Here is a 26,478-nt window from a genome sequence, read left to right on the forward strand (position 1 = left end):
GTTTTTTCCCTTTAATTTTTTTAGGGGCCCCCAAGAGTGTGGGGCCCTATGCCAGGCTTCCTCAACCGCGGCCCTCCAGATGTTTTTTCAAACTACAATTCCCATCATACCTAACCATTGGTCCTGCTAGCTAGGGATCGTGGGAGTTGTAGGCCAAAAACATCTGGAGGGCTGAGGTTGAAGAAGACTGCCCTATAGCTTGTTTAGCTTATATGTAAATCTGGCACTGTATAGGGCAGTATATAAATTCAATCAATAAATGAAATAAATAATAATAGCCGATGAATGCAGATGCTGTACGTTTTAAACCAGGCACCCCCAAACTCGGCCCTCCAGATGTTTTGGGGCTACAATTCCCAACATCCCTGACCTTTTTATGAATGGGTGGGATTTGTGGTGGGAAAAGAGGAGAGAGCCTGCTTTTGATTTCTTAACCGCAGTTAAGCGATTGCCCTATTTATGTTTCCACTGACTTCTTAATAGCTTGTGGGCTCAGTTGCCGTATACCAGGCACAGGGAAACTCAGCCCTCCAGATGTTTTGAGACTACAACTCCCATCATCCCTGACCACTGGTCCTGTTAGCTAGGGCTGATGGAGTTGTAGTCCGAAAACATCTGGAGGGCCGAGTTTGCCTATGCCTGCCATATACCATGTACTCCAACTTCAGTGGTTTGCATTACTCATAGAATCATAGAATCATAGAGTTGGAAGAGACCCCAAGGGCCATCGAGTCCAACCCCCTGCCAAGCAGGAAACACCATCAGAGCACTCCTGACATATGGTTGTCAAGCCTCTGCTTAAAGACCTCCAAAGAAGGAGACTCCACCACACTCCTTGGCAGCAAATTCCACTGTCGAACAGCTCTTACTGTCAGGAAGTTCTTCCTAATGTTTAGGTGGAATCTTCTTTCTTGTAGTTTGGATCCCTTGCTCCGTGTCTGCTTCTCTGGAGCAGCAGAAAACAACCTTTCTCCCTCCTCTATGTGACATCCTTTTATATATTTGAACATGGCTATCATATCAGCCCTTAACCTCCTCTTCTCCAGGCTAAACATGCCCAGCTCCCTTAGCTGTTCCTCATAAGGCATCGTTTCCAGGCCTTTGACCATTTTGGTTGCCCTCCTCTGGACACGTTCCAGTTTGTCAGTGTCCTTCTTGAACTGTGGTGCCCAGAACTGGACACAGTACTCCAGGTGAGGTCTGAACAGAGCAGAATACAGTGGCACTATTACTTCCCTTGATCTAGATGCTATACTCCTATTGATGCAGCCCAGAATTACTCAACTGGATGGGGACCAGAAATTCATGTTGGCGTGTAGATAATGATACTTGCCTATTCCAGTTTTCTGGCGTAGGTTTTTTTATGGTAGCTGTAAATATTTAATAATGTGTTCTGCCCTCCAGATGTTTTTGAGACTACAACTCCCATCATCCCCGACCACTGGTCCTGTTAGCTAGGGCTGATGGGAGTTGTAGTCCCAAAAGCATCTGGAGGGCCGATTTGGGGATGCCTGTTTTAAACTGTGCCTCCCTTGCACGAAGAAAAGGCCAGGGAGGGAGAGAGGGGGCTCCTAACCATCTCCCTGGGCCTGCCGCTTTTCTCCTGGCAAGGGAGGCCCGCTCGCTTTTCGCCACGGAGCGGGAAGCCGCGTTCTCCACACGCCACACCGCGCGGGGTCCGCCTCGGTCCCCTCACACACAGCCCGCCTTCCCCGCCGGGTTCGGGCCTCCTCTCGAGCGAAAGCGCCGCCGGGGCTTCGAGCGTCGGCGAGGCCTCCCATTCGCTGCCAGGCCCGCGCTCCCCGCCTTCTCCCCAGCCGGCTGTTGGGGCTCCGCCGCTCGGCCTCCCCGCCCGGCCTCCTGCAGCCGCGCCTCCCTTTCCCCTCCCTCCGTCCCGCAGTTTCCGCCGCCGTCGACGCCTCGCGTGTGGCGGCCCTGAGGCCGCAGGACCCCGGAGGACGCCTCGCCCCCCTTCGGGGGATGAAGGCAGGAGGGAAAAGGCCGCAGCAGCAGCAGCGCCTCTTTGGAAAGCGGGGTAAAAGCGAGGGAAGTTAACCCGGGGTCTGTCCTTCCCCACAACGGCGGCAGAGGCTTCCCCTCAGAATTGGTCGCGGAGGGGGGGTTTTGAAGCGTGAAACGGCCCTGAGTATATTGTGTACCCCGGGGTCGGTGGGGAAGGGGCGCGTGTGAGGAGAACGAAATCTCTTCCCGACACGGATCTGTGGCAGTTACGGCGTGACAGATTCGGATTCATCCCGTGTACTCCGGTCGACAAACTCGGGAGCGGCAATGGGGTCGTTTGAACGCGGACTGCAGGGCTCCCCCATATCGCATAGATCGCGCTCTTTGGGGAGAGGGGGCCGGGTCCCTATTTTATTTTATCATTTTATTTCATTTTATTTCATTTTATTTCATTTTATTATTTCATTTTTTATTTTATTTTATTTTATTTTAATTTTTATATATTTATATATTTATATATTTTTTATATTTTATTTTATTTTATTTTATTTTAATTTTTTATATTTTATTTTATTTTATTTTATTTTATTTTATTTTACCCAATGTTGAACTGTCACGCTGGAAGCCCTTGTTTGTGTTGGGGGGGTCATATTATTATTATTAATAATAATAATAATAATAATAATAATAATAATAATAATTTTTACCCAAGGTTGAACTGTCACGCTGGAAGCCCTTGTTTGTGTTGGGGGGGTCATATTTTATTTTTTTTATTTTTTTAAATTATTATTATTATTATTATTATTATTTTATTTTGCCCAATGTTGAACTGTCATGCTGGAAGCCCTTTTTTGTGTTGGGGGGGTCACATTAATCAGAAGCTCTTCCGCCTGCCTTGTCTGTTTTGAAACCATGGTGATCTCTAACCGGGGCTTTTCCGTCTCTGCAGATCCCTCACAGATAAGATGACTTTTCAGTGGACAGCTGTTGCAGGCTTTCTCTATGCCGAAATAGCAATCTTACTCTTGCTCTGCCTCCCGATTATTTCTCCTCTGAGGTAAGGAGATTGCCGCAGGGGAAATGACCTCCGTTTCATCAGAAAATAAAGGGAAATGGAAAGAGAAAGTACAGATTGGATTGCAACATTGGCAGCAGTGGTTTAGGACTGCCTTTTGCAAATTATTTTGTGCTGTAAGCCTACAGGTTCCATTCTTTGGTATTTATAAGAGCGTTTAAAAAGCTGACTTGATACTTATGTTGTTTGCTCCAGGGGCCGATATGTATTCACAGGTTGGCCCCCCTCTTTCATCTTTGCATAACAGACAAAATAGCTGTGCTGAATCTCCCCAAAGCAATAGATAAAATAAGATGAATTACTTCCAGTAAGAAGAATGCCTGCTGGTGATAAGACAATCAAATGGCAGCTTTAAAAACTCTTATTTATTATTTGTATGTATTACCTTTGTTAAGTCACCCCCCCCCCTAATTTTTTATTTCTTTGTTTAATTTTTTTTATTCTACCTCTTTAAAGTCTGATTTCGCTCCCACAATAATCTTAACAAAAGCATATAATAGGCATTGAAAATTTGTAAGATTGGTAATGTTAATACCATTGTTTTGCTGATGATGCTCAGAGGAGCTTTTTACAAGTGTGGTCCTTGATCAGAATTAATATTGCATTGACAACAGTAATTGATAGTGGTCCATTGCCAGTGGTGATGTAGTAGAAACTTCGGTCATGGTAGCAGTGGTCTTCTTTGCATCACAGTAATTAGAATACAAATACCGTGCTGTTTGCTTGTATATATTTTCTGAAGAGAACCAATATAATAGTAACATCATAATATTATTTTTTTAATACCTCGCCCATCTGGCTGGGTTGCCCCAGCTGCTCTGGGCGGCTTCCAAGACATAAAAATGTAATAAAACATCAAACATTAATAGTAACAATCTGATCCAATATAAAGGTAACAATAACTTTAAAATAAACAACTTATATCAAACAAAGCAACATTCAGCAATACATCAGAATCTAATAGAAAACAGTAAAATTAAACACCAATAAATGATAATTAAACAGTTCACAGTTATCAACCACAATAAAGAATTACCAGTCTACAGTCAATAAAAATAACAGCAAATCACAAATGCATAAAATACTACAAAACCATGTAAAACAGGCATCCCCAAACTTGGCACTCCAGATGTTTGGGGACTACAACTCCCATCACCCTTAGTTAACAGGACCAGTTGTCAGGGATGTTGGGAATTGTAGTCCCAAAACATCTGGAGGGCTGAGTTTGGGGTAAAAGGATCAAATTGGGAAACAAAGACACACAACTTTGGGCTGCCACAAATTCTCAGCACAGGCGGAACTTTCTTAACTCTCCTTAACAAGTTGCCAGCTGACCAAACACTATAATCATCTTAGATTCCCTAAGTACCTGGTAAGTAATATCATCAACATTAATAAAGGGTTGTGTATATGAAACCTAAGATAAAGCAAAGATAATTCACATGGAATTTTGACTATGCCTGATAGTCAAAAGCTGGATCAGAAGTGGTCTCATTAAGTTTAATGGGGCTTATTCCCAGGAGAAATTGCAACCTCAGATTTCTAAAGGGGTTTTCAAAACTCAGCAGCTGTTCTTTTTGCCACCAGTATCCTAAGACTTAGGAAGGAACACTGATTGGGATTTGAAGATCAGTATTATTTATTTATATTATTAGCATTTATCGGTCACTTTATACAAAAGAAAAGTGTCAAAGCAACTTGATAGGATAAATAAAACAAATAAAAGCATTTTTTTAAAAGCCAAGAAAAGAGCCATTACATGCATCCTAACTTAATCAAACTATCTAGAAAATGTTGGTATGTTCACAGCAGTGGTCATCAACCTTCATTCTTAACTGCTTGTTGCTGATTAAGAGACCTTTGTCCTTTTCCCGGGACTAGTTTCAGAGCTGCTTTTCCTGCTAGTCATCCAGAGTTAGGCAATATAAAGCCTACCTCTCAGATTCTTTCCTTTAGTATAATTTTAGCTTTGTTTAAAAAACAGTTGTTGCTAAAAGTGACTAGGTGCAATAAAGGACGAGGGCACTGTACCTATATCAATGCCACCAGTTGAAGGTTTGATTATGCATGTTACTGTGATAGTTTTACTAACAAGATAATTGAAGGTGTGATTTAAATACACACATCAAGGGATTTTCGTCTTCAGAATAAGGCTTTAAGAGGATCTGAAAGCAGCAAATTAGTCTCATTAAACCTGGATGCTAAAGATACCTAGTCTATCTCATTAGAAGCAAGCAGCCTTGGCAGGTCTAGACTCTGAATTCCGAAAGTTATACCTGTTACCATCATTGTAGCTGTAATGTGATGAACAAAGGGATTTTCTATCTGTCAGTTCTTGGAGATACAGGAACCTCCTCAGGGTTTGGACCCACTAATACTGTTTGTACTATATTGCAGAATTTTCGTGTACTGTATACTTGCAACTACAGAGAAATTGCATTTTCATTTCAAGCTGCACAGTACAGTTGCATATTGTGTGCAATTAACTTGCACAATTTCAGCCTTATGCAGTTGAAAGCTGGCCAGCTGAAATCCCACAAATTAATCACACAGAAGGCGGACATATTAAAACGCCTTTTGCACTGTGCTTTCTGAGCACGGAAAGAGCTTCTAAGCTTTCTGTCTTGCTTACCTGGTTCTGTAATGCTCTCATGAAATCCTGGACAGTCCTGCAAGATCTTGTATGAATACCCCAGAATCTCTGTGAGAGCATCCCAGAGCCTGGTAAGCAAGGCAGAGAGATTATGTTGATGGTGTTTTATTAACTTTTTATACCACCCTTCATCCATCAATCACAGGGCAGTTTACAATATAAAATACATGCTACAATAACAAACAAAAACAACACCCCACACCCAGTTTAAAAGTTCTCTGTCTTGCTTGGATGGTGAGGATGGTCATGTGGGGGCGGTTCCAAGGGGGTGGTTTGAGTCTACAGTACATATTTTTGCATATATGTGCCCCCCCCCCAAGCATAACCCCCATGCAAGATGCCATTGTACTGTACTGTAATTTTAAAAGGTGCTGAAAAATTATTCAGTGGATTATCGTGTGCACTTTAAAAATGCTTACATAGTAGTCTTTACAAATGATGCTTCTTTGAAACACTGCGATTTTGTTTTACAGATGGGAGAAGGTTTTTATGATCTCTGTGTGGAGCAGAATTAAAAACTATTGGAACAAGGGGTTCCTTACAATTATAGTTCTGTTAATTGTTTTATTTCTGGGTGAGTTGGAAATCTCTCTTGTTTGTATTAGTATTCATATGCATGTAAGTGAACCAACAAAGTTAATGTGTTTGAGGGATTACTATATTTACTGTGAGTTATCTTTGCTGTGAATAGTTTGAGAAACCAAATAAAAAAGTTAGTGTTACACTTTTTGAACCTGAGGATGTAACAAGAAGCCATGTTCTGCTAGCATGTTAGCAGATAACAAAACAGAATTCAGATTTGGTATGGGAGACCCAGTGAACACTTGTGGCAGGAAGTGATTTTGAAGTAATCAGTAGGTGGCGCTATTTCTCTTTGGACTAATGCTTGAACTAAGAGGAAAACAGTTGTGCTGTGAGGTTTCTGGGAATTTTACTGAGCTCTGTCATCACTGACTTTGTTTTTTTGGAGGAAGGGAAATAGCATTGCATTTTTAAGCTACTGCTAAATATGGAATTGAATGTGTTCCCTGATGATTACAAAGTTAGCTACATATTGTAGCTTGTGGTTTTTAAGTGCTGTATATTAAACATCTGTTAAGAAAAGCCATCCTTTTAAAATATAAGGAACATTACTATTTTATAAAATTGCTTAATCATAAAGCTTGCTGTAGGTTATAGATTATTTCCGTGGTCATTACTTGTTAAACAGTCAAAGTCTTTGCTCTGTGCCCACAGAAAGTACAAATCTACTGCCAGAGGGATTCCCACTGCCAGTAGCCAGAACAGGGCAGCTATACTAATAAAAGTAAAGAAGTTTTATCACGGAAAAAATTCAAAAGCTTTTTGATGCAGAAGCATTGTTTACAATAATTGATAAAAGAAGGCAATTCTATTCTATTCTGTTCTGCATATTAAAGAGGGGAACACGTGGAATGGAACAGTGGTCAATTTTAGGGGATGGAAAAATATTTTTAACATTGGGTCAATGATAATAAGTCTAAAATTTGGGGTAAGAACTTGCTGAATCTATTTAAAGGAATTGGAATACAAGAGGGGGTGGGGTGGGGAAGTCCTGGAAAGATGCTAATGAAAATAAGGTTTAAAAGTAAATGTCTTATTTTTTTCTTTTTCTTTTTTGTTATATTTGGAAACTTTCAATAAATATTATTAAAAAAAAGAAGAAGAAGGCAATGGGAAACAAATGCAAGTAATTCTCTTTTTTATTCGTAGATGCTGTAAGAGAGGTGAGGAAATACTCAAATGTTAACCTAAGTGATAAAACTGCACATACAAGTGCCAATGCATTGGATCACATTCAAATGAAACTTTTTCGGTCACAACGAAATCTTTATATCTCAGGATTCTCTCTGTTTCTTTGGCTGTAAGTATAGTTATGTACTACTTACTATTTAGTAATTCTGTTTTGTGCCTCTTGTCAGAAACGTGGTCCAAAATGAAAAAAAAAAGCATGACTCAAACCCCAAGTTTGTAAAAATAATAATAATATGCAAGTTTGGTGAGCGAAAATGGACGGTAATGGTAATTTATGCATGTTTGAGAGAGACAGATTTACTAATGGAAGTAAATAATTAAAAAGAATATATTAAAGTGAAAGGGGGAAAATTAATATGAAATTAATATGAATTAATATGGAAGTAAATAATTAAAAAGGATATATTAAAGTGAAAGGGGGGAAATTAATATGACTCCCCCAAATGCTGTATTCTGAATTAATACAGTCCTCTCACTGAATTGTACTACAGTGGTACCTCGGGTTACATAAGCTTCAGGTTACATACACTTCAGGTTACAGACTCCGCTAACCCAGAAATATTACCTCGGGTTAAGAACTTTGCTTCAGGATGAGAACAGAAATCGTGCAGCGGTGGCACAGCGGCAGCAGGAGGCCCCGTTAGCTAAAATGGTGCTTCAGGTTAAGAACAGTTTCAGGTTAAGAACGGACCTCTGGAACGAATTAAGTACGTAACCAGAGGTACCACTGTATTTCAGAAAACAGATGGTAGTATCGGTTGTTTCAAAACACTGCAGATTTTTCTGCAAATGAAAGGCTTGCTAGTAAGGTTCTCATATGTACCTCCCATGGTACTGTGATCCTGTTTGTTTGAATAGGATTGTATTCTAAAATCCTATTCTGAAGCTGGATGACTCTAGGATTTAACACAACAGATATTCTGATAGAATACCCCAAATGCACAGGTAGAGCATTAGCAAAGCAGCCAAAATTGGTTACAGTCTCGGGTTGGACATGGGCAGTATAGAAGTTTAGGGCTGCCTTATGTCCAGGACCAGGGGTCAGCAAGGTTTATCTTGCCTGGGCCGGATCAGTCCCGTGGAGATCCCTCTGTGGGCCAGATTGCACGCACGCCCACGATTTTCTGCGCATGTGCAGACGCGATTTTCAGTGCCGTGGAAGCAAGTTTGGGGGCAGCTCATGGGCCAGTCAAACAACCTCGGTGGGCTGTATCCAGCCCATGGGCCTTTGGTTGCTGACCCCTGTCCTGGACATTACCAGGATTTCAAAGGATGTGATGCCGGGGGGGAGGCCCAGAAGGCAGCGGTTTGTCCTGGATCTTTGGCAAGTAAACTGAGAAATCAACACTATATTGTATGTCGCAAGCATGGGAAACCCATAGGTTGAATGTGGGCCACAGGCAGATTTTATCTGGCCTCCAGTTCTTGCAGTCATAACCTGATGGTTCAGTAGGGAGGAGAATGGGCTTTGCCTTTGTGCAACTGCAGCTCATTCTTCTGCAAGTAGATCAAAGCAATGTCTCTGCAGACTTGCATTCCTCGCAAGTATAGGAAAAGTAGTACAGAAAAAGTAGTACATGCATTTTGCAATTTCATGCAATTTTCAGGCTGCATTTGCATTTTAAATAGCTATAAAACAGGGCTTGGAGTTCAGCAGTCCTTTGACTTTATTTGCACCCTTCTGGGATTACTGTTGAGATTCTACCTTGCGCACAGTCAGTCCCAAGAAAGGTTGTCGGAGAACTTTGTTTTCTTTCAAACTTCACTTTTTAAGCCTGTGAGGAAAGTAAAAGGTGAAACTCTGGTGGAGCTATTAAGAATTAAATGTATGCATCTATTGTAATGAAAAAATAGCTTTTTTTGCATGTGATTTTGTGTGGGTGGAATTGTTACTGATAGTTTTTCTCTGGGGTAAGGTGGCATTCCTCCTGAAAAAGGTTCCTCACTCATTCTGTACTCCTGCAGTCTATGGCCATGATATGTCAGTTCTGGGCTGTTCTGGCATTTCCTTGTTTGCTTCTCCTTTCTCCACATACTAAGTTCATTCCGTTGGCATAACTGGCGTATCTCTTTCCCCGAGCACAATGTGAGTACGTATAGGATTTCTATGCTCTCTGATTTAACTGCAACTAGCGAAACTGAAACTACCTTTACTGCTGCGGAGTTCAGACAATAAACCAGGGGCAAAGTGGTTGCTAATGAGATGTATTTTTAACATTGTCAGAATTTTTTTATTTTCTGAATAGCAGTGGCTATGTGGCAATAACTGGGGCTCACATTTAGTGTTTAGATAAAATGACTTCAAAGCACCTGGCCAATCTAGGTCCTGGTTCAGCTGCAAGTTGTAATAGCATCTTAAAAAATAAAGCAGTTCATGTTTCACATAACAGAGCATCTTTTCTCAGCATTTAAAGTAAAAAGTTATTGAAGACTTAAAAAAAAATAACACGACTTATACATTGATATTGTATTCTTTTCTAATGGGTTCATGGCTTTTCTGGTTTCCACAGTGTACTGAGACGTACCATTTCCCTTATCACTTCATTGGCAAAAAAGATGGGAGACCAGAAAGCTCTAGAAATGGAAGTAGAAAATATCAACAAAGTTGCCAAGAAGTGCTTGGAAGAGAATGAAAAACTTCAAGTATGTTTCATAGTTGAATGGGTTGTGTCTTGTTTTTAAGTGCATTTTACCTGGTTCGCATGCTGCTCTAAGCTAAGCGTGAATGCGTGAGTATGAGGGTTCCTGGAGAGGAGAAAGGGACTGCGTTGATCCGTCTGTAGTGCTGCTGATGTGAGTTAAGCCATGGTTTGGCTTAGCATTTCACCTGACTGCAGGTTGTGGTTTCTCCCACTTCAGACAAGCCACTTCAGGTAAACCAACGGCAGCTCGTAGTTTGGCCATCTTATTAAGCGTGTGTGTGTGTGTGTGTGTGTGTGTGTGTGTGTGTGTTTTAAAGAAAGTCACACTAGCCTTGTGAATTAGACTTGGGTACTATCCAGCCTGCCCCCCATGACAATAACAATTTGTCTTAGAGCCATAAAGCAAACATTTTGCAGTATTGAGGTGATACTGTTTAATCATTCGTCACCTTTCTGTATAGATACTGCAAGGCTTGTTTGGAATTTTTGTAATATATTTTGCACAGTAATTTACAAGACCCTCAGACCTCATGGATTTTTTTTTAGAGAGCTCACACTAAAATCCATTAACAATTTTGACACAAAACATTAGCCATACCTTCATATCTCTATTACTTTTCAAGCAATATAAAAGTGGAACAAAGTTTCTTTAGTTCCCTCAGCAGCTCAGAATCTGTTTGGCGCTGCTTCCTCATGGCCCAAGTCTAGAGGAACATGATGCTAGAATACACTGAATCACTCCAGTTCTGTGCTTGTTTTCTTTCTACAGAGACTTCTTAATACAGGGAATCATTTAAAACGATCTGTTCTTCAGAATTTGATCAACATTTTCTTTCCTCCCCTCTCCTCAGTGTGTCTCGTATTCTGAGGTGGTCACATTCATTCTGCTGCATCTATAAACCAAGAGTGATTCTACACTAGGTGTTTGTTGTGGAATTGCTTTGTTTGCTTGCTGTTTATGGGTCATCTGCATGTTGTTCCCGTCAAAATCATCCTCCAGTGTTTCCCCTGTGCTGCTTCTTTCTTTTTCAACCTGCACAAAATCAATTTGGAGCGGGGGGAGAGAGCACAACAGTAGCTTAATCTCTGCAGCTAATAGATTGTCTTAGCATTAGTTTTGAGATGTGCTGGGCTAAGTTTAGGGTTAGTGTGATTAAAGTGAGTTGTCCCACCCTTAATTCCCACCAGTAGTGTAGATGGACACCCACAGTCCTATACCCTTCTGAAGTATAGAAAGTCAGCTGCAATTCTTCATCTAGTTTACAGTGGAATTACGAGTGGGTGCTGTTAGGAACTGCTAATCTGGAAGCACCCCAAGCCTTAATTTCACATGGGTAAAGACACATTGTCACTGCCATTGCTATAATCTTGTTTCATTTTGGTAGCACAGAAAATATTAACAAACAGATGGCAGGAATATTGTTACATACTTGGGCTGTGAGCCTGTTCACCTCATCCTACACATGATCTGTGTTCATACACACAGATTAAACATGGAGATAGAAACTTTGATGGTCAGTTGTGGAATGGATGGAGGAAAGAAGGCTCTGGATTAAGATCCCCATCACCATAAAATGTAGCTGTCAAAGTCTGCCATTGAATCAGCTCTGCTTGCACAGTCTCATTCCATCAAGCAAGACTATACGTGCGAAACACAAATGCAACCACCCAGAGTGGCTGGGGAAACCCAGCCATATGGGTGGGGTATGAATAATAAAGTTATAATGATTACTGTTGTGTGTGCAGTATCCAGTTTTGCAGGAGAAACACATTTATGAAATGCATATGAATCCTCATGGCTTTTTACAGCATATGTAAAAATGGTCCAGGGGTGAGATCCAACATAGTACAAATGAATGTCCAGTCATGCAGTAAGGCATATCCTTCCTCTTCACTCCCTATGCACATCCAAAACTTGCACTGGAAGGTTGGGGGACATTCCAGTTTAGATTGGGGGGAATGAGGGGGGTGGAGAAGCCAAAAGTCCTATTACTCAAGCAGCTGAACATCTTTGCATGTTGCCCAGATTCCCTGCTTGAAAGAGCTCTTAACTGAAAGTTGCAGTGGCAATTAAATGGAGGCTCAAAAAGGCAAGGCCAAAAAGAGATGAATGTGTCAAATATACCGTATTTTTCGCACCATAGGACGCACCGGACAATAGGACGCACCTTGTTTTAGAGGGGGGAGAACAAGAAAAAAAATTCTCCCCCTCTCTGCCCAGCGCCCCTGCAGCAAAGTGGCAGGAGGCGCTGCGCAGAGAGGGGGAGAATTTCCCCCTTCTTGTTTTCCCGCTCTAAAACAAGGTGCCGTTTAAGGTGCGTTCAGGCGGCTACCTTGGAAGCCTGGAGAGTGAGAGGGGTCGGTGTGCACCGACCCCTCTCGCTCTCCAGGCTTCAGGTTCCTTTCGACCTGCTCTTTGGGGCTGGCGGGGGGAAGCCCACCACCAGCCCCAAAGAGCAGGTCAGGGAGCAGCGGAAAGGCGCAGCGGAGAGGCTGCTGCCATAGTCGGGCGTCACCTCTCCAGCTGGGAGAGGGTCGCGGGGCTATGGCTCCTGCAGGGCTATGGCTTCTTTAGCCCCTCACGCGCTCTCCCAGCTGGAGAGGTGGCACGCAGCTAAAGAGGATCCTGCCACAGCCGCGCGTCACCTCTCCAGCCGGGAGAGGGTCGCGGGGCTATGGCTCCTGCAGGGCTCCCCACGCTGCGGATGTCTGCCCGGCGCGAGGGGCGCTCTGCTTCAGGGCGCCGCTCGCTCCGGGCGGCAGGCTGCTATCTGCAGCGTGGGGAGCCCTGCGGGGAACTCCTGCAGGGCTCCCCTCGCTGCGGATGTCTGCCCGGCGCGAGGGGCGCTCTGCTTCAGGGTGCCCCTCGCGCCGGGTGGCAGGCTGCTATCCGCAGCATGGGGAGCCCTGCGGGGAACTCCCGCAGGGCTGCCTAGGCTGCGGGTGTGTTCCCGAAGCGCCAGGCACTCTGATTTCAGCGCGCCCGGCGCTCCGGGAAGCAAGCTGCTATCCTCTATAGAGGCTCCTTCCATAGCCGCGCATCACCTCTCCAGCCGGGAGAGGGTAGCGGGGCTATGGCGTCTTCGCTCCTTAGGACGCACACACATTTCCCCTTCATTTTTGAAGGGGGAAAAGTGCGTCCTATAGAGCAAAAAATACGGTAGTTAAAGTGTCAAACTTGAACAAAATGAAGAAGACGCCAAACATTTTGACTTACTAATTATAAAGATTTTAACATAACATATCTGTAACTGTAAGTTAGTAATTAATGCTTACATACATTATTCTAGAAATACATTATTCTAGAAACTGGGTTGGTCTCTAATATTTTGAATTGATATGAAGTCCACAGCAGCAAAGGCCTTTATTTGGTATCACGTAAAGGTTAATACAGAAGCATTCATAGCACTAGGGAAAATCAAATGAGAACCTTTGTTTATAAAATGATGGTTCTAGGTGAGCAGAATGTGTGTTATGCAAATTACTGTTTTTCTTCCAAATCACCATTGAAGAAGAAAAAGCAAAAAGTAAGTTTGGCTCTGATTTTTATTGCACCTGTTTCACTTTTTCTTATTGATACAATTACTTTGAAACAGTAATTGTAATCAGGAAAAGTAACTAATATTTTTTTCCTTTTACCAGTCAATGAAAGCTAAATGTGACATGGGAGAAGCATCCGATGAAGAGCTACAGGAAGAAGTGAAAAAGCTGAAAGACGAATTAAAGAAAACTTCACATGGTACTTTTTGCCATTTCACACTGCATTATCTTGTGGTTTTCTATGTTGAAAGCCCCCAAAAGAGGGTTTCGACCATAAAAGATAGTATAAAAGGTTCTTTGTCATTAAAGTGCTGGGTGATGGCTCAGATCTGTGCCATGCAGGAGCAGAAGAAAACCAATAACAGAAAAACCAAAGACATAAAGATTGGGCCTGAGGTCAGGTCTTTGTGCTAGTATGAAGAAATTACTTTTAAAATGTACAACATAAGAAACTGTCTGAAGTTATGAACTGAAATTCACATTTCTTTAAGAGGAACAGAAGAGACCCAAAATTGTTCTCCTCCTCTCGTAACAAGACCCCCCCTCACTTATTGTTTGCTTCTGTGTTTGACTTGGGCTGTCTTGATGAAACAACACTGAGATAAGGCAGATTTTTTCCTGGTCGTGTGTGTTAGTTCTGGATCTTGCAAGATCTGTTACCCTTCTGTATATTTACTAGGCTGAAATGAAGGTCTTGTATAGCATTGCTCCTGACCTTGTGAAGCCCAGACAAATAAAATGTACTTCTTTGGCTGTGTGCAGAACATTGCATAACCATTATGTATTTTAAAGCAAACTTACAAATGCATTCATTTCAAAATCCTAGCTGGAACAACTCTCTATCCTAGTTTATACTGACTTTAGTGAACACTTTCAAACCCACTCAGAATTTTTGCCAGTTAGCATGAGTGATTCCAAATATTTAATTGTGAGGTTGATTAGAAATAAGAACACATGAACATTTGTTTTCATTCAGGAAGCTCAAAATGTTTTTTTTTATACTACCAGCCCTGCAAGTGAATCTCTCCGTTGAATACAGATTATTGTATCCAGATTTTGGAGGCTTTTAAAATAATGCTGCCATCACATTTTTATTCTATGCGGAAAGAGTTTCCAAGTGAAACTAAATCTACAGTTCCATCCATAGAATTCTGAAAGTGTCCTAGAGCAATATTGAAATTCAGTGGACCCATGGCCAGGAATCTCAGTTAAACAAAGCATTTTCTTTGTGAGAAATCTTCAGTGGATTTTATATCCAGAACTACAATTTTGTGCTTTAAACATTAAAGCCTTAGTAAGTAAAACGGTTTATTGACTGTGGAGAGAGGAGTGCAATATAGTTAAAAATGCATAAGAATTCCATTAGAATTAAAGGGAGGGTAACCCATCTTTAAAATTATAATCCATAAAACCCATGGAGCCACCCACAGTCTCCTTAATTGCAGCAGCACACCATTGAGAGCATCCAGCAAAAGCTCAGGCAAACAGATCAGTCTTTATCTGGCCCTGTAATAATAAAAGCATCAATACCAAATGTACTTCTAGGGGGAGGGCATTCCAAATTTAGGGTGCCACCATGAATCACCTCTTAGTGTACTATGCCAAAAGGTGTGACAACAACTACAGCTTCCCCTGAAACTAAGGAAATATGGGTAGGCTGATACAGGGAGAAGAATGGCTTCCCAAGTTGTTAAAGGTAGTTATTGTCAGTACCCTGAATTCAGCCTTGAAATATATGGGTAGCCAATGCAGATCTTTCAGAATCAGTGTGAAAGTGATTCTAGCTACCTGCTCTGGTCAGCATTCTGGCAGCCATGTTCTGTACTAAATGTGGCTTCTGAATCATTTTCAAGGAGAATTAGAGCTGGGTGTCACCACCATTGGCACATTTCTTCCAATCCCCTGACGGCATCCCATAGTAGCTTTTATAGACGTTGATCATGGGGGACAAGATGGAACCTTATGGGACCCCAATCTACAACTGCCTTAGAGGCTCCACAGGTCACCCAATGCTAATTTCTGAAATCTGTCTTGTAGGTAGAAATGGAACCACTGTATCACTGCATCCTCAGCTTCTAACCCATAGAGCCAATCCAGTAAAAGACTCATTTACCTATGGGACTGCCTCTCCTGGTATGCCCCACGGAGAGCCTCAAGGTCCATAAATAACAACACCCTAGTGGTCCCAGGCCCTAAGGAAGATTGGCTTCAACCAGAGCCAGGGTCTTTTCAACTCTGGCTCCGGCCTGGTGGAACGCTCTACCTCATGAGACCAGGGCCCTGCAGGATCTGATTTCTTTCCGCAGGGGCTGTAAGACAGAGCTGTTCCGCCTGGCCTTTGGCTTGGAGCCAATTTGATTCCCTCCCTCCCTCTCTTTCTTTTTTCTTTTCCTTCTCCTCCTGCAATGAGGCTACATTTTAATATTTTAATGTTCCATTATTTTAATGTTGTATTTTATTTTTGTTTTTAAGTTGTAATCATTCATCTTGTTTTTATTATTGCTTGTAAGCCGCTCTGAGCCCGGCCTTGGCTGGGGAGGGCGGGGTATAAATAAAAAATTATTATTATTATTATTAAAAACAGATTAAAACTTAAAAGAGTACAGTGAAGTCTCCTGTCTCATATAAATAGGCAGGGAGTTTCAAGGTGTAGGTGCTGCCACTAAAAGATCAAATTCTTACAAATGCAGAACAGGTATTATGTGGCACTTGTAACTCTGCCAGCTCCTCCAGTCAAGGTGGTCAGACGATATTGTTCCTCCCTGATATACACACAAACTTAATTACTAGATAATCATGTAAGCATGAGAACTGTTATGATTTGTTATGATTAGGAACTCAATCTGCACTGTAAAAAGGTAAAGGTACCCCTGCCCGTACGGGCCAGTCGTGTCCGACTCTAGGGTTGTGCGCTCATCTCACTTAAGAGGCCGGGAGCCAGCGCTGTCCGCAGACACTTCCGGGTCACATGGCCAGCGTGACGAAGCTGCTCTGGCGAGCCAGCACCAGCGCAGCACACGGAAACACCGTTTACCTTCCCGCTATAAAGCGGTACCTATTTATCTACTTGCACTTAGGGGTGCTTTTGAACTGCTAGGTGGGCAGGAGCTGGGACCGAAAGACGGGAGCTCACCCCGCCGCGGGGATTCGAACCGCCGACCATATGATCGGCAAGTCCTAGGCACTGAGGTTTTACCCACAGCGCCACCCGCGTCCTTATCTGCACTGTAGACAATTCTGAATTCAGGCACCTGAATTGTTCTCTCAGTCCATCTTCCCTATCTTCAATATGGGAATAATGTTGGCCGTGCCCTCAATCTTTCCCAACATCAGGGTCTTTTCCAGGGAGTCTTCTCTTCTCATGAGGTGGCCAAAGTATTGGAGCCTCAGCTTCACGATCTGTCCTTCGAAATATGTGATAAAAATGCTTAATAGTAGCAGTATTGATGCCTGTGTTCATTTATAAATATTTGCAACACACAATGGTATACCTGTTTAATTATGAGTTTTAATTACATGCCTCTATGTATCGGGTGTTCTCAAAAAAAGATGACATTTCAAATGAGGAGGGAAAAGTAACGTTTACACAATGTTTGCTGGCTCTTATAAACAGACATAGCTTGTATACAAAATAAATGTAATAACATTGTTCTCCTTGATGAACTCTTTGCTATAGAGTTTTTCTCTGTTCATTCAGACAGCTATGCAGCAAGTTAACCTATAATGTTGCAACAACAAAGTCATTTTTATGATCAAAATTGAAAGTAGCTTTGTAAAATTCGACACTAGAACTGACACAAGAGAGGGAAAATATTGATGTTCCTGAATGTGTTCAGTTTTTTAACTGACATTTTCCTAAAGAACCAATGGCAGGCAGTTGTCTTATTTGAAGTTTAAAAACGGGCTCTTAAATTCAGATTTAAAGGATTGAATTATGTTCTGCTGGCACAACAAGACTTTTATCTTCTCTCTGCCCCAATCCCTCCAACTGCTCTCCAAATGTGCACCTACCCATTTCCAGCTGATTTTGAGGGTACACAAGTGGGTTGCACAGTTATGTTGCAGAGTTTCAGCATCAGAGATGGCCCAAATAATTTAAAGTCATTTTATAAAAGTTGACAAACTTGCTTATTTACTTTATGAATACTTAATGTATTTCTGGTTTTTATGGAAGCCGCCCAGAGTGGCTGGCGAAACCCAGCCAGATGGGCGGGGTACAAATAATAAATTATTATTATTATTATTATTATGAATAGGGGGCATAGAAAGGTTACATATGGACTGCGGTTTGTTCTTTCTCACTGGGCCAATGATGAAGAATCATGTAAAACTTGTGTTCCAGACTTCTCCAGTAGCTCTAAATCATCTAGGAGGTGTCCCATATATAGCAGCAGGTTTAATTATAATTATAATATGTATATGTTGCCCATCCGATTGGGTTACCCCAGCCACTCTGGGCGGCTTCCAACAGATTAAAACACAGTACGACATCAAACATTAGCTTCACCAAACAGGTGTCATCTAAAAGTCAGATATTTATTTCCTTTACTTCTAAGGGAAGGGAGTTGCACTACCGAGAAGGCCCTCTGCCTGGTTCACTGTAACCTCATTTCTCTCTCAGTGAGGGAACTTCCAGTGTCCGGGCTGAATGATGGGTATCATGCCCTATTCTCAAATGACTGGGAATTAACCTAAAGCTACCCATAAGGCTTCTGTTTGTCATATAAACATGCCATGGGAATATATAACCATATCTTAGATTTTACAGTACTGAGCTTGCAACCCTGAACCTCTTGGCAGGCAATAAATCCATGAAAGAGGATGGACAGACATTGAAACAGCATGTGCCTCGGGGAAGGGCAAGTGTCAGATAGGGGATCTTGTTAAAGCTCAGGGTGGAAAGAGTGTGGTTGGGGTGAATAGAAACTAGCAGAAGACAGGAGAAAAGTGTGGGCTGGAGGTTGGAACGCTCCTGAGGAGAAAGAGGGGGGCAAGCAGAAGACAGCTTGGGAAGAGGAGATTTTCCCACAGTCTATTGATGGCCCATTTAATGCATAGGGAATTTATTAACTAAAGCCAGGGCTGTGGCCCTCTGGTTTCTCTGTAGTGTGTTAGGTTATACAGTGGTGCCCCGCAAGACGGAACGCCTTGCAAGACGGAAAACCCGCTAGACAAAAGGGTTTTGCGTTTTGGAGGCGCTTCACAAAACGAATTTCGCTATGGGCTTGCTTCGCAAGACAAAAATGTCTTGCGAGTTCCTGCGGGGTTTTTTCCCTCCCCCCCCCCTTTTCCTAAGCCCTAAGCCGCTTATCAGCTGATCTGCTGATATGCCGCTTATCAGCTGATCCGCTAAAAGCCACTAAACCGCTAATAGCGCTAATCCGCTAAGCTGTCAATGGGCTTGCTTCGCAAGACGGAAAAACCGCTATACGAAGAGCCTCACGGAACGGATTAATTTCGTCTTGTGAGGCACCACTGTACATTCTTCCATGAATGTGTATTATATGTAAACCCAGCATTACATGTAAAATACAAAATCTATTCACTCTTTATATATAAGCAGTATTGTGCTCTGGCATCCTAAAGATTCATGTTGGTGTCTTAATAGTCTTACAGTAGTTGGCAACTAAATTGCCAACATTGCCTCTGCATCAGACAGCCGAAACATTTTTATTCATTCCTTTTATGCCAAAGGAGCTTTGGGCGATGTACAAAATATATACAATAAAAAGGTACAATAGCCAACATACTTGAAAATATTTATAAAATTCAGAACCGTTAAAACACAGCAAAACCACCTGTTGCTGTTCAGTATTGAAATAATCTAGCCTCTACAGTATTTGTAAAATGCCAGAGTAAAAAACCCCACCAACTGACATCTGATCATAATAAAGCAAGCAACACAAACATATCCCAGGAGAAGCGGCTTCCAGAATTGGAAGGCCTTGTTTTGCATCCCTGTACAGTGGTGCCCCGCAAGACGAATGCCTCGCAAGACGGAAAACTCGCTAGACGAAAGAGTTTTCCGTTTTGGAGGTGCTTCGCAAAACGAATTTCCTATGGGCTTGCTTCGCAAGACGAAAATGTCTTGCGAGTTCCTGCGGGGTTTTTTCCCTCTCCCCCCCCTTTTTCTAAGCCGCTAAGCCGCTTATCCGATAAGCCGCTAATAGCCGCTAATCCGCTAATCCGTCAATGGGCTTGCTTCGCAAGACGAAAAAACCGCTAGACGAAGAGACTCGCGGAACGGATTCTTTTCGTCTTGTGAGGCATCCCTGTATGGTGAATCCTTGGGGGTTAGGGCATAAGCAGAGCCCCCTGCTGATTTTATTGCTTGACTTGGCTTATTTTATAGAAGTCGATTCTGTAGATATATAAGCCCTGTAATATATAGACTTAAGAAGCCTTCACCAGCACCTTGAACCAGCCCCAGTAGCACACAGATGGCCATTGCAGTGCTTCTCAGATTGGTGTTACATGTTCCCATATGACTGAGCAGCTTCATTCTGCAACGTCCAGGCAGTCTTCAAGGGCAGCCCCAGATACAACGCATTACAGTAACCCAAATGTAAGTTTGCTAGAGCTTGGGTTACTGATTCCAGACAATCCCAGTCCAGGAATGGCCCATAGCTGGTGAATCAACACTAGCAAGCAGTAGGCACTCCTAGTTTGAGTTTGAAAATAAGTTTTTCCTATACCTGGGTAGAATCCTTAGACATTCGGCTGGGCTATTTGTACAGCTCACATGCATTTGTAACACATGTTTGTCTTTTGAACTACATTGGCAAATGCTTATTATAGGGTATATGTGATAATAAGCACTCTGTTACAGGTAGCAAAAATATTTCACCTTCAAGGGACCTACAACTCACTGCTGACTTTAGGGTGCAGTGTTCCAGGCACTGCTGAACAACTTTCTTTTGTTTTGACTGAAGCTTAATGCAAGTTCTACTGAAGTGCGTCTATTTTACTCTGCTAAATGTGGCTTGGGACAAATAACCTTTTCATAGCATGTAAAAAGCTGTTCAAATACTCCACTCAGATGCATTAAAATGAAAACCCAGCCTTCTGGCAACTTCAGAGCAATTCTACCCCATTTCAGTGAGTAGGCCCACAGAAGGTTGCTTCCTATTTCTAAGGACATTGAGAACAGAAAAAATCTAACTGAAATGGTGTCATTACGTTGTCCGTGGTATATTTGAAGAGAACGGAACGCCAGTATTAAATTTGTTGTATTTCTGTGTGGTTTAACCATTTTGTACACTTAAACACTATTTTATGTTATGTTTCATTGGAATATTAGGATATAGGGTGAAGTGAGCTTAGCATGATGCCATGGGCTGGCTGGATGCTGGTGGGAGGCACCAGCTGGGGAACCGCCAAGGGGCACCCCAGGGGAAGAAGGCTCAGGGCCAGGGAAGTGGTGGTGGGACAATGAGGAGTAGTTAGAGGGAGAAGACTGGGAGGAGGAGGTGTTGGAAGCTGTAGAGGTAACAGGGTGAAGCGGAGATTGGAGTGGAATGGGGCCAGGAGACAGACGGGCAGGCTACTGAAGAAGCTGGGGAATCTGAACTGCTCACAATCTGGGATCATTGGAAAACAGCCCCTGGAAAAAAATATTCCACGCAATTTTATATAGGCATTGTAGTGCTTACCTGCCCACCCACATCCCACTAACTCCCCCAGAATGTCATCTTATAGCTCTAAGTCTAAACTGAGGAAGGTTTTTCGTATGCTGGACCTTGACATTCTTCTGCTAAGAAGACCTCGCCCATCCTGTCACAAGTGTATTTTTGTCAAAACATAGCAACAATGCAATAAATGTTTTTCTGTGCTCACCTTCAACTATCTCCAGATATCTTGGTTATGATTAAAGACAGGATTGTTTTTAGTTACAACTAGAGCACCTTGCCAGTCCTTCATAAAACACTCAGTAATTAGTTACTGTTGGATCAAGTTACCGAAAAATGGATTTTGCAATCTAATATAATGGCAACTTCTTTAACATGAATAAATGCTATAGAGCCAATTACTTTTATTATTTTTTTAACCCTCAGTTGCTTCTAAGATTTACACCACCTTGTGATATATTCTAAAAATAGGAGGATAATGTTCTTAATAGTACTTTTTATAATGTATTATAAAATAGGAAGGCTTTGATGTATTAACTCACATATCGTAGTCTTGCACCACCAAAACCATACTATTATAACAGAACTTGGAGCAATGCTTCACTATCTCATCTGTTTCCTATGCCACTTTCCTTTCAGCACCTGAAGCTCTTTTTTCCTTCCATCAGCACACAGGTCTCTCGACGTGATGTTTTTCTCATCCAAGCTGACCTTTCACATTTTTCACACAAACTTCAGCATTCTGCTGTATCCCCCTTCTGCAGTTAGTATGTGTTGAACATCAGTTGTGTAAAAGCGGCTCACCCATTGGCAAGGATTTCCTGGCATGCGGCAGTCATTTGTTATCCTGTTATATAGCACTGTAATCTAAAAAAACAAACAAAAAACAAACAAACCAGGTATCATTTAATGCACAAGTATTTTGTCCTAATGCTGTTATTCATGTGTTGAATAATACTACTACTGTGTTGTGCAGCTCTCAGCAAGGCCAAAGATGACTTTTCTACAACTCAGAAGCGGTGTGAAGGCCTTAGAAAAGAATATGAGCAACTTACAAAAGAATACAACAGAATGCAGGTAAGGTGGTAGAAGCAGTTGATTTGCTCGAGCAAGACTTCCTGGAATTAGACTAGCCGTGTTGTGTGTGTTGGATCCAAAAGAAAATTTATCAGACAACAATCTTTAATTCTGTGTACGTCTGGACAATGTTCTTTCAGAATAATGAGAATACTTAACTCTTAAGTTTTCCCAGAACAGTTGTTGAACTGGAACCTACTTTGTTTTAAAACAAACGTGAATTATTTCATCAATAATATTGTATGTTCCTTGAATAGTAGCACAGAGGAAGAGGAAGACACTCAAAAAGGGGGTTTCCCCTTCTTTAAAAAGATTCTGAATTTGGTTCACATGTCACAGTAAACCATAAACCATCATGGTTTACAATACGCAAGTATGTCACCCCTGCTTTTCACTCACTTCATTCACATGGGGAGGAAACAAGCAACAGTATGCCTAAACCATTTCTTTATTTTGTTAATTTATAATTTGCCTTTCATGTGTGTCTCAAGACAGTTTAGAAACATACCATGAAAACTGCTGAAAATAGTTTTGAAATCAGTACAAAAGTCAACTAGAGATAGGTTTAAACCTCAAGATCATGGTTTGCTTCACTCCCAGCAAGCCATGATCTTTGCCAAGGTTTGCTCTCAGCTTGCTAATCATGCTTTGATCCCTGGTTCCAACATAATGTTAAACCTGGGATTGTGTTTTGTTTCTTCTGCCCACTAGCTGGGAGGAACAAAACAGCCCAGGTAGGAATTTTCACAATAAACAAGTTAGAGTTGAGCAAAATCATCAATTGTAGCTATTAGGGTACTTTTTACAAGGCTAATTGCACTGGCCGAGAGGCAATTTTGTGACACCTTTATGCTGACAATGCTCCTTCATACTGCAATAAGACTTGAAAAAGCCTTCTATTGGAGCCACAGAAGGCTTTTTTGAAGCTTAATCGTTGAGGAGACAATTTTCAGAGGGGATGGTCACAGCTGGAGAGCTTAGCCTCCCCTTCTTCACTGCAACCCCCCTCCCCTGCCACACTTAGGCTTGATTGAAATATTTTATTGGCTACAGTAGAGAGCTTTTCCTATCCCAAGCCATTGTTGGGAGTTCGTATCTTCCTCAAGATTGCAGCCTTTTTCAAACCTTTTTTTAAGGTGGGGAGATGGAGAGGGAGGTCTGTGCATGTGTGAGAGGTTTCACTGGTGTGTGTGTGTGTGTGTGTGTGTGTGTGTGTGTTTGCAATGGAGGATGAGTGGTGCCCACAATAGTTTCTCAGGTTTCCAAACATGCCAGGGTTTGGCAGCCCATAGTGTACACATTAACTCTGTGGTCATCCTGGTGCACAAGTTACCCTGTATAAAGATAGCTTCACTCCTTTTCTCACATGTGTCTCCTTACCTTTACAGTGTTCTTCAGGCGGAAAACATGATAAGAAAGGCCAGTAAATGCAGCACAAGGACATCATTAATACACGTGCATCAACATGAATCGTCTCTTGTTCCTGTCTTTACTCTCCTAAGCTTTGTAAAAACAAGGTCTATTTTCTTTAAAGGGAAATGCTCTGCGTTTGTAGCTGAAACGCTAGGTTGCCAAACATACTTTATTTTGCAATGGAAATAGTGGCTAGGATCCAAAGACCTACTTTACTTGTGTCCAAGGCGCAGTGGAAGTTTTGCTTTGATTTTTGTTCTTGTTCTTATTTGAATGGCAGATTCCCATGGCATGTCACACAAACTCCATTAAGCTGCAAAAGAGATTTGCCATGTCTCATGGAGGGCTGGTGTTCAAGAAATACAAGTCCATACCTCCTTTGAGCACACAGCTTTATTTGTGTGGTTATTTGGATGCAGACCAGTAAGTGGTGTGCTGTCAGTATACTGTGAAGAATCTTTTTAAGCCTATAAGGAACATGTAAAGCAGTTTAAAATGGAAATTTCCATTAACCACTGTTCAGCTTCTATCCACTGTTTTACACTGAAACTGAAAAAGGTAGGGGATTGTACAACCGCCAGCTATAGTAATGTAGAAGAGGCTTTTTAAACTACATCAAACCATGATGCTAGAAGAATAAGCATAGTGAAACATGCTACATCCCGATAACTTGACAAACAGTAAAAAGCATTAAAATAAATTTTAAAGGACTTCACATTTAATTGCATAGTTATTTATAGTTGAGAGTTTCTTCTTTCCCCATCTTTAGATTTTTACTACAGTATACTTTATCTACTTCATGTATTCAATAATTTGAATATGTTGTATTTTCTTTCTGCAGTGGGCGATACCCCTGAAAAACCCATATATGTAACTTACAAAACAGGCTTTTTATGGTGATTAGTTATTTGTGACATTGTTTCTTTCTTAAAACCTTCATTATCTGCAACTGAAAGGTTTTATTTTTTTACATTGGTTCCAGTATGCTGCTTGGATGTTGATTTGTTAATAAAAGAGATTGTTTAAGCTTGGTTTATCTTCCTACGTGTCTTAACTTGGAATTCATAAACAACAGACTGCTGTGTTTACTTTGCTCCTGTGACAGTGAAATAATTCCATAAGAATTTATTTGGGCAAAACTAGCCCAAATTGATACCATTATACACTCTGTAAGGGAGGAACTGGTATTTTAAAAAAATCAAAGATTTAGAACGGTGCTTCTGTATAATAATACAAAAAAGTGCAATGAGTATGCAGCGTTTCATGTTTATATGCATCTGAGCTTGTTGGGGAGAATGTTGTTTGTGTAAGTAAATTTTGTGTTTTGTGTTTCTCTAGTTTCTTCAGCATATGAGAGAAAATTGAAATCTGTTGCATTTGAGTCTGCTGATTCTCTCTTGAAACCTGCACCCAAATGTTTGCTGTTCAAATACCATTACGATGCACTCCAATAAGCTGATCTTGTAAATTCTGGGGACTGTACTGAACACCAATTTTTTTATTTCAAAACTTAGTAACGGCACTGCCAAGTTATGATAATACGTTTGTTGAGTTCTTGCATGAACGTATGATAATACGTTTGTTGAGATCCTACCTACTCCATGACCTGTAGTGTTGATATATTGCTGTGACAATATATATTTTCTGTGACAACTGCTAGTCTGAACGATGAGGATACAACCTGAGGATCTGGTTAGATATGATCCCCCTCACAATGAAATTTGCCTACCACTGTGTTTTTATGTGCAATACTTGAAATCTCAACCAGTGGAAAGTGCATTTGTTTGGGATTTTATGCAACTTCCGTTTGCGCTAGCTCTTGTCCTTTCCCCACCAATTCCCCGTGCTGCCCTTTGAAGTAATATGGAGCAACACAATCCCACTGTGTCTTGCACACCTGAAATCAGGGGAGCAGGGGATTATCTACAAGGTCTTGTCCATGGGTGCAAAGATCAATGAGTGGAGGCCAAGCAAAATGGTATGATGAGACAAGATGGTCCCAGACAAGAAGAGTGACCACAAATTCAAGATACTAGTTTATCCAAATACTTTTCCTTTAGCGGTTTTATTGTATGCGCAATGGCACAGACTCCAGTTAAGTTAGCTGCAGCTGCACAAGTAATTCCAATAAATATAAAGGAAAATGGCTTATAAAAAGTTCCTGGTCAATTGTTTTGCACACACATATATATATGTCAGTTGCTCTCCCATTCATCTGTCGCAAAGGGATTGGTTTCTTTAAAAGTCAGTTTTCTCCTTCCAGTAGGGACATGAATTGCTGTACTGATATTTCCCTCTCTTATGGGGCCATCAGTTGTTATATCACACAAATACAATGGTTAAAAAAACCACTCAGGAATTGTACAAAAATATACAAACTGAGATGGATGTACACCAGAAGGATAGTTTACATATGTGTGGCTATGGAGTTGTTTATTTGACTCAGCAGGAGTTCTTAAAACTTTATACCCTGTTCTTTTCTATTCACAGTTACAGATAGGTAGCCGTGTTGGTCTGCCATAGTCAAAACAAAACAAATTCCTTCCAGTAGCACCTTAAAGACCAACTAAGTCAGTTCTTGGTATGAGCTTTCGTCTGAAGAAGTGTGCATGCACACGAAAGCTCATACCAAGAACTGACTTAGTTGGTCTTTAAGGTGCTACTGGAAGGAATTTGTTTTGTTTTTTCTATTCACAGTTTGCTTTTATTTTTAAA

The 26,478-nt window shown here is 41.6% G+C and overlaps 1 protein-coding gene across 1 annotated transcript; it reads left to right on the forward strand.

Moving 5' to 3' along the window:
* The first annotated feature begins 1,887 nt into the window (after window positions 1-1,887).
* BCAP29 (B cell receptor associated protein 29) lies at window positions 1,888-25,302 on the forward strand. The gene is made up of 8 exons (XM_081878511.1): window positions 1,888-2,035; window positions 2,912-3,019; window positions 6,164-6,264; window positions 7,422-7,572; window positions 9,974-10,106; window positions 13,748-13,844; window positions 22,250-22,350; window positions 23,739-25,302. Exons 2-8 carry the CDS (start codon window positions 2,928-2,930, stop codon window positions 23,775-23,777), a joined length of 714 nt encoding a protein of 237 aa, XP_081734637.1. The 5' UTR covers window positions 1,888-2,035; window positions 2,912-2,927; the 3' UTR covers window positions 23,778-25,302.
* The last annotated feature ends 1,176 nt before the right edge of the window (window positions 25,303-26,478 follow it).

Source organism: Podarcis erhardii (assembly GCF_964252035.2).
Source record: "Podarcis erhardii genome assembly, chromosome: 10".
Classification (NCBI taxonomy): domain Eukaryota; kingdom Metazoa; phylum Chordata; class Lepidosauria; order Squamata; family Lacertidae; genus Podarcis; species Podarcis erhardii.